We start from the raw sequence: 10,000 nt of genomic DNA on the forward strand, positions 1-10,000 counted from the left end.
GAGAGAGAGAGAGAGCTATACAACTCGAAGTAAAACTTTATTGCAAGGAAAATCGAAAAATTTTCTATTATTAAAACTGTTATAGATATGTGTACGGTAGAATATTATATGAAATCTTCCTTATCTCTATCCTTCCTAACTTCTCATTCCTCTCATGCTTTCATAAAATCACTCCTTTTCTTTCCATCCTGATCCATTAGGATTCAACATGACAATATGTGGCTTAGTAACATGAGCTCAGTCTTACTTGGTTAGGAGAAATGAATCAAACCGAATTTTCTGACCAACTAGTGCTGTAGCTTAACTAATACTACCACTATTACTAAACCTACTAATAATAGCAGTAATAGTCTTTAGTAATGCCATAGTCTCTGTACCATGGTTTCCCACTGTCTTGGGTTAGAGTTCTCTTGCGTTAGGGTACACTCAGGAATACTATTCCATCTGTTTCCTTATTTCCGTTCCTCTCTGGGCTACTTTTTCTCTTGTTGTCCTTGAACTTATAGTATCCTTCTTTTCCAACTAGGATTGTAGCTTAGTTATAATAATAATTATAATAATAATAATAATAATAATAATAATAACACCATGTGTGGTAATTTGCTTAAAACATCTTCCCCATCACAAACCATACAAACGTTTCCTCTGAGGAGAGCCGCATTGATATGGCCAACTGTAGATGCCAAAAGTGAGGAGGACTGGGACGCCCGTCAGGAAATGTATGGCCACAGAATTAAGGGTCATTGCTACTACCTATGTGGTAACGTTCCTGGCTGGTGAACGCCAGGTTGGGGTTCGAGTCCCACTCAAACTCGTTAGTTCCTTTGGTCCTGCAAGCTCCCATCGTTGTGAGCTAAGGATAGGGGTTTGGGGGAGCCTATAGGTTTATCTGCTGAGTCATCAACCGCTACTGCCTGGCCCTCCTTGGTCCTAGCTAGGGTGGAGAGGGGACTTAGGCTCTGATCAAATGTGTATGTGGTCAATCTTTAGGGCAATGTCCTACTCGATTGAGCAGTGTCACTGTCCCCTGCCTCCACCAATCATGAGTGGCCTTTAAACCTTTAAACGATAATGATAACAACGATAACGATGATATACTGCAATTCTACTGCCACAGTTGAGAAATGTAGTTGTACTCGATCTTCTGCCTTCCACCGTTTACCTATCAATTATCTCTTCTTAAGAAAAGTAAAACAAAAACGCCTATATGCAAATAAATAAGGTAAATTGAAAACACAAGAATATGCGCACTTATTCTAGCTAATAATAATAATAATAATAATAATAATAATAATAATAATAATAATAATAATAATAATAATAATAATAATAATAATAATAATGTGGCGCTTCTTTCACGTAATAATTTTATGAATCAATGTATGAATAATTGCGTATATGATAGTTTAGGATAATAGGAGATTTATTGAAAGACTTCATACAATAGAATTCTATTTTGCTTTGAAGGTTCATGAATTTATTGATCAGCATCTTACTAGAAGAAGGTGATAGCAATAGATTTTTTCTTCAGAATTCAGTATAAGCATTCAAGCCTGGTGCTTTAAAATTCTATAAATATAGTAACTGCCAATTTATTGTATTTAGTGATCAAAAACGAGAGAGAGAGAGAGAGAGAGAGAGAGAGAGAGAGAGAGAGAGAGAGAGAGAGAGAGAGAGAGAGAGAGAGAGAGAGAGAGTGTATAAGGAGTTAAAAGGATTTTGGATGTCTCAGAGACCTTTTAGTCCATCTGGGGAAACTCCATTTGCTCTTGAGTAGAACGACTTTTTATTATCATGTCTAACTTATTCTTGAGCTCGTTTACCATGTTACTGCTTACTGTTCAATGTATTTTCTATATTGTATGTAAAGAAATTACCACATTGAGTGGTGTTGTATCTTTTAAATTCCAGCTTGTGCGGAGAGAGAGAGAGAGAGAGAGAGAGAGAGAGAGAGAGAGAGAGAGAGAGAGAGAGAGAGAGAGAGTGTATAAGGAGTTAAAAGGATTTTGGATGTCTCAGAGACCTTTTAGTCCATCTGGGGAAACTCCATTTGCTCTTGAGTAGAACGACTTTTTATTATCATGTCTAACTTATTCTTGAGCTCGTTTACCATGTTACTGCTTGCTGTTCAATGTATTTTCTATATTGTATGTAAAGAAATTACCACATTGAGTGGTGTTGTATCTTTTCAATTCCAGTTTGTGCGGAGACAGAGAGAGAGAGAGAGAGAGAGAGAGAGAGGGAGAGAGAGAGAGAGAGAGAGAGAGAGAGGGGCCTGCAGTTGCACGGGAACGCTCAGACCAATGCACCTTCACATAAACGCAAAGATTGAATTTCATCGTAAAGCAAATCAGGGAGGTGAAGATAGGTAACACCATCAGCTGAGTAAACTGAAATATTATTTGATCAGTAACAAGTACAAGGGAATAAACTAGATTGAAAAAATAAAGGGAATTGATTTATTCAATAACATTATTGATTGCTGTATCAAAATGATATTTGGCGGTGGAAAAAAAATATGAAGAGTTAGTCCGCCTAAATACACGCACTCTCTCTCTCTCTCTCCTCTCTCTCTCTCTCTCTCTCTCTCTCCTCTCTCTCTCTCTCTCTCCCTCTCACAACACACGGATGGTAAACACATCTCCCATATATAATTAAGTGCACGTGTCTGGCTATATATATATATATATATATATATATATATATATATATATATATATATATATATATATATATTTATATATATATATTTATATTCATATGTTCTATCCATTATATTTACATATGTATATATATATATATATATATATATATATATATATATATATTATATATATATATATATATATATACATATATATATATATATATATATATATATATATATATATATATATGTTTGTATGTATATATATACATATATATATATATATATATATATATATATATAATATATATATATACATATATATATATATATATACATATATATACATATTTATATATATATATGTATATATATATATATATATATATATATATAATATATATATATATATATGTTTATTTATATATATAATAAGTTTTCCACATTTAAAAGTGTTTTTCATATTTCAAAAAAGCCATATATATTAATACATCAACGTCTGGATTTTCTTAACGACCTCGGGATCAGAGCCCCAGGCGAAGTGACTAAAAAACTTTAGTATTAGACTGACGGCTTTCGAACCCTGGTGTAGGATGCTTGTATAACATTGACCATACTACTCAGCCAAAAGAAATATAAAAGTCACTGACAATTCTTCTGTACATATACTTCTCGAATTCAGATTTTTTGTAGTTAGAATTGAAATCAACCCATCTTCACCATCGTAGCTAAATGGTAGGTTTGTAACTTGGCATTCGATCACACACAGATCCACACACGCACACACACACACACACACACACACACATATATATATATATATATATATATATATATATATATATATATATATATATATATATATATATATATATATATATATATATATATATATATACATATATATATATATATATATATATATATGTATATATATATATATATATATATATATATATATATATATATATATATATATATATGTATATATATATGTATATATATGATGTATGTGTACACTATACACAGTATGCTGATGATATTCTGATATATTAATCACCAGTATCATTTTACAGTATATATAGATTCTAGATAAAAGGATAGAAAGCTCTTAAAGTTCTAGGTCTATTTTTCCCACTTTGATTGTAAATATTTTTCTAATAAAACAATTCTTCTTCACCCAAGGGGTTAACTACTGCACTGTAACTGGTCCATTGCCAATTTCTCTTGATAGGGGTAGAAGAGACTCTTTGGCTATGATAATTGCTCCTCTAGGAGAAGGACACTCCAAAATCAACCAATGGTTCTCTAGTCTTAGGCAGTTGCATACCGTCTGTACTGTTGTCTTCCACTGTCTTGGGTTAGAGTTGTCTTGCTTGAAGGTACACTCGGCCACACTATTCTATATTATATCTCTTCCTCTTGTTTTGTTAAAGTTTTTTTATGGTTTATATAAGAAATATTTATTTCAATTTTGTTACTGCTCTTGAAATATTTTATTTTTCACTGGGCTATTTTCCTTGTTGGAGCTCCTCGGCTTATATCATCGTGCTTTTTCAACTAGGATTGTAGCTTAGCAAGTAATAATAATAATAATAATAATAATAATAATAATAATAATAATAATAATAATAATAATAACTTCCAATGATTAGGCCCGGTTATCTGTGACATACAATAACAGCTTGCACTATTGGGCCTCTTAATAATTGTAATGATAATAATAATTATTCTAATAATCTCAGTAATAAGGATATTGATTTTAATGATATCAATAATAGCAATAATTCTAAAACTTTATTCGATAATCATAATCATAATATTTTTTTTTTATTATTTTTACTATTAATCATTTTGATAATTTTAATGATTTCTACAGATACAATTATTGTAGTACTTTCAATCACGGGCGGGGGAAATTGTCAAGAGAACAGAGAACAGAACAAAAGATTCTTCTTTAAGTATGATCCAGTGACATCGGAAGGCTCTCGCCCTCATATTGTTGTCAAGTAACTTATTTTCAAAATCAAAATACTTTATAGATACGTATCCAGTTTATTCGTGATAATATTGAAAAATGATAATGTCGTTTGGAGGCCCGTGCATGCAATTACGTTTTCCAATAACTTGCGGATTATTGTGATTGCAGAGATATTGAAATATTTCATTTAGGTTATATTATAATATTCATTTGAAATATGAGATGTAATGTAATTTGGATTTGATAGATAGTTCTTCAAAATAATGGATAAAATTCTTTAATCTTTAATTGTGTTTCTGTTCGTTACGTGGATTAGAGAGAGAGAGAGAGAGAGAGAGAGAGAGAGAGAGAGAGAGAGAGAGAGAGAGAGAGAGAGAGAGAGAGAGAGAGAGAGAGGACCTTCTTTTGTCTTTTCTTTTTGTCTAATCCGTAATCTTCAATCCAGGCTTTCTTCATTCTAATAACATTTTCCAATTTATAAAAGACCAATTCTCTTTATTTACTTTTTTCATCTTTTTCTTTACCCTTTTCTCACTCCTATATCCTTGAGTCATTGACGAGACGAGCATTCCTTTACAAGTAGATAAGTCTTAATTAACACTGTCCTTTTAACGAAGTCCGAATAATATTTCCCCTTGTTAGAACAGAATACTTTAGCTTTTGTCCTGGTTAAATTCTATTACTTTTCACATTTTCAATATTTATTTATTTATTTTTTTTTTCTTTTTTTTCTTGTTATTTCCTCTCCATATTCTATCACTCTCTGACTGACTACATCTCTTTATATTTTCTTTGATATTCCATTGCCACTATTGTGCCCCGTGCGATATTACCTATTTTTTCGTGTTGACTAGTTGGTACCAAAGATTCCACTCTACGGATAATCCCCTAGTATTGGGGGATTTCCCTGATGAATTTGGAGGTGCCTCATTTATCTAGGGATATAGCCAGAAGGAATCCCCAGTGGTGGTGAGAGAATCTGGGAGAGTAGAGGCTTCTTCGTGTTTGTATTGAATTAAACATGACAAGAAAATTATTATAAATAATGAATAAACGAATAACAAATTACTAAATAAGTAGCCGTTATATGTTTAGCGGTACTGAGAAATGCATTAACATTGCGTCTGGAATTGCTGAGTTACATAATGAAGTTTTGTTCCGTGGCCCTAGAGCTTCCTCAAGGAAAAACAGCATAGGAGAAGGAAACATTAAGTAGCACTGACTATTTTCATATCAACTATGATACTGAAATTAGGCATAAAAAAAAAAACATATCTGTTTCATATAAACACAAGAGCAAAACTTCCTAAAGACTTTGCAGGAAACTCGAGTATAATCTTTAGAGATGATTCTGGAAAAGCACAAAACAACATCATGGAAGCCAACTGAATCCTGTATAGCAGTGTTTCTTAAAGTGTGGTCCGCGGACCCCCAGGGGTCCATGGAATATTCCAAGGGGTCCTCAGGATAATTTTTAATATCGATTTCAGTAAAATTTTCGGCCAAAACGTCCTAAATTCCTATTTTTTTAGCACCAAATCCTGATGGCTTTTTACAGTGGCTAAGTCACTTTGGGATGGAAGTAATTCAAGTAATGCCGCCTTCCTCCCTTGGGGCGAAATCCTCAACGAAATTCCGAAAAAGACACACACAAAAAAAAAACAACTTTATAGAAGGCAGTGTTGTTTTTGATTTGGCAACATTGTACTGACTGATGGCCGGTGGTGCGGCCGCCCGCCACATTATTATTATTATTATTAAATGCTAAGCTACAACCCTAGTTGGAAAAGCAGGATGCTATAATCCCAGGGGCTCCAACAGGGAAAACAGCCCAGTGAGGAAAGGAAACAAGGAAAAATAAAATATTCTAAGAACAGCAAAAACATTGAAATAAATATTTCCTATATAAACTATAAAAACTTTAACAAAACAAGAGGAAGAGAAACTAGATAGAACAGTGTGCCCGAGTGTACCCTCAAGCAAGAGAACTCTAACCCAAGACAGTGGAAGACCATGGTACAGAGGCTATGGCACTACCCAAGACTAGAGAACAATGGTTTGATTTTGGAGTGTCCTTCTCCTAGAAGAGCTGCTTACCATAGCTAAAGAGCCTCTTCTACCCTTACCAAGAGGAAAGTGGCCACTGAACAAATACAGTTTAGTAGTTAACCCCTCGAGAGAAGAAGAATTGTTTGGTAATCTCAGTGTTGTCAGGTGTATGAGGATAGAGGAGAATCTGTATAGAATAGGCCAGACTATTCGGTGTCTGTGTAGGCAAAGGGAAAGAACCGTAACCAGAGAGAAAGATCCAGTGTAATACTGTCTGGCCAGTCAAAGGACCCCATAACTCTCTAGTGGTAGTATCTTAACGGGCGGCTGGTGCCCTGGCCAACCTACTACCCATCAGTTGACGTTAAGGCTGCTGTGAGGAACACACGGCAGTTGCTTGTGCTCCTCTTTGTAGGTAAGAAAATCATCTGGATGCTTATGAAAACATATTGATTTTTTATATGCCATTTGTTAAAAGTTATTACCTACCTTTTTGAGATTAGAATTTCGAATACTAGACCTCGTGACCTCGCCAAGTTACTTACAGGATAAACACCAGAAGACAGCCTAGCTTACTTTTTAGCATCAGGATAATGGATCTGTGGCTCTAGACAGGCTCACTTACAAAGAAAAAAACTGAATTCTAGAACAACAACCAAGACAGCACTGGCCTTAAAGAAGAAAGAAACGATGCTAACAGTGCAACTCAGCTCAAGCTACTGGAGGCAGGCACAGATGCCATGGACAAAGGGAACACCGCTGGCACAAACCAAAGCAGTACAGATGCCTCGGTTACCACTGTAGGGCACAAGCAAAGACACCAAGAAACAGCCAAAAAGAAGCGTAAATACTGCAGTGATTACTTGAAACTTGGATTTTTTGGCAAGGCAACAGTGAGGATCCTATCCCACAGTGTGTTTTGTGCTATGAAACATTAGCTAATGAGGCTATGAAACCCTCAAAGCTCAGAAGACATTTCGAGTCCAGACATAAAGAATATGTGGGAAAACCCATAGAATTTTTTCAAAGAAAATGTAATGAACTTGATATTCACAGAAAAAAGGAAGCTTCATCTTTTTTTATACATGTAGAAAATGCAAAGGCCACTGAATCTTCATACAAAGTGTCGTTATCAATTGCAAAAACAAGAAAGGCGCATTCCATAGGCGAGACTTTGGTCAAACCAGCAGCCAAGATAATGACAGAGATCATGCTTGGAGAAAAGGCTAGTAAAGAAGTAAACAAGATACCTTTGTCCAACGACACTGTCAAGAAAAGGATAACGTCAATGGCTGAAAATGTGAAAGTTCAGCTGGTGTCACAATTACAGCAGAGTCTGTATTTTTCACTACAGCTGGACGAGTCCACAGATATAGGGAACGAGGCAAATCTTTTGTGCTTTGTTAGGTACATTTACTGTGGGGAAGTACATGATGAATTTCTTTTCTGTCGTCCTCTTCCTACAAACACAACAGGAGAGGCTATCTTTAATGTAGCTAACGATTTTATTGCCCAAAATGAACTCTCCTGGTCGCGATGTGTTGGAATCAGCACAGATGGTGAAACTGCGATGACTGGTAAACTAAGGGGCCTAGCGAGTCGGGTACAAAACATTGTATCACAGGTAAAGGTAACACATTGTGGCATTCACCGTGAACAACTTGCTGTGAAACATATGCCTACCTGTCTTAAAACAGTTCTGGAAGAGGCAGTAAAAATTGTCAATTTCATCAAAGGAAAAGCACTGAACACCCGCTTATTTACAGTTCTGTGTGAAGAGATGGGAAGCGAACACACAAAACTCCTTTACCATACAGAGGTTCGCTGGCTGACACGGGGAAAAGTTCTTTCCCGTCTCTTTGAACTTCGTGAGGAAGTGCAAATTTTCTTGTATGCACGTCATGACCTCTATAATCGAATGCATGACACCCAGTGGCTCACAAAACTGGCATACCTGTCTGATATTTTCATGCGACTGAAACTCAGCAGACTGGAGCCAGATATACCAACAGTAGTGAGGCAACAAAAACAGTATCATTCATCGCATTAAGTATGGTTATGAGATATGAGGAGGAAGCGTTGCTGTTAAGTTCACGAAAATTTGTATGCAAAATTATCAATGTTGTGGAAATTATGTTAAGCAAAATATAAACATTTATGTTGAAGATAAGCCATTATTAAATAATTCAGTTGTAATTTCAGTATATTATGACCTGCAAACACTTTCAAACTCAAGAGGAAAATTATAATAATAAAGGGTCCGCTACATGAGTAATTTTAATAAAAGGGGTCCGCTGCACATAAAAGTTTAAGAAACACTGCTGTATAGTATTGTCAGAACAATGTATACACGACTTGGGTAATTATCGACACAAGTTCTAATTTTAGGAGGGCGATCAGTTTTACCAAGCAGGTCATAATGGTTGTTTGGCTAATGAACAGTTTATAGTTTTCAGTGAACAATGGAATGCGAACTTCGATGTAAACAAGAGATTCTTCCAAATATAGCGAACAGGGACTGGGTCATCTCTGCTGAATGAAATAGAAGTTTCGTAGTTATTCAGATTATGATAAGTATATTGCAATAATGCATTGTGGTATATTAAATATGAGACTTGCTGTTCAATCACAAGTCTTATCTCTTTCAAATGATGTCCTTTAATTAGCATGTTCCAATTTTAATGAAGACGGTAATATCGTCAATGACTCCAAAAAGAAAATTCGTAATAGATGGGTTAGGCGAAGTACAACAAACGCAAGTTAGTTTTAATGTTGTGGATCATTTGGGTGAAATGTTGAAAAGTATGAAATCCCGACAGTCTTGTTAGATGGTGATTTTTTTATTAAGAGGAGACAGTGGGTAAACCAGGTTTTTTTTTTTTTTTTTTTTTTTTTTTTTTCTCAGAGAACGCACCGGGGAAAAATTCACTGAAATGACACAATAGTTTTCTCCTTCTTTCCTGTTATATATACAAAATGCAATCTCCCTTATATATATTAAATGGCTACGTGTCATTATGAATATATATATATATATATATATATATATATATATATATATATATATATATATATATAAATATATATATATATATATATATATATATATATATATATATATATATATATATATATATATATATATATATATATATATACATATCAGTATATGTCTTTCCTCTCACTTTCAGTAGCATTGCTAAATGTAGGACTACTTAGTCTCTCTCCATCCCTCGGGTAGGGGGAGAGTGAGTAGGCATACCCTGGTGAGAAGGGGTACCACTAGGTACACTCGAAAACCACAATCTCACACATATTGCACA

At 34.4% G+C, this 10,000-nt stretch overlaps 1 protein-coding gene across 1 annotated transcript in view; it reads left to right on the forward strand.

The window, feature by feature from the left end:
* LOC137644233 (zinc finger BED domain-containing protein 5-like) overlaps window positions 1-8,727 on the forward strand; it is a 119,416-nt gene extending 110,689 nt beyond the window's left edge. Inside the window, exons 2-3 of the mRNA XM_068377231.1 lie at window positions 7,325-7,520; window positions 7,769-8,727. Coding sequence (XP_068233332.1) covers window positions 7,325-7,520; window positions 7,769-8,727 — 1,155 coding nt within the window. The remainder of the gene's footprint in view (window positions 1-7,324; window positions 7,521-7,768) is intronic.
* Window positions 8,728-10,000: the final 1,273 nt, after the last annotated feature.

This window comes from Palaemon carinicauda, chromosome 7 (genome assembly GCF_036898095.1).
Source record: "Palaemon carinicauda isolate YSFRI2023 chromosome 7, ASM3689809v2, whole genome shotgun sequence".
NCBI lineage: Eukaryota > Metazoa > Arthropoda > Malacostraca > Decapoda > Palaemonidae > Palaemon > Palaemon carinicauda.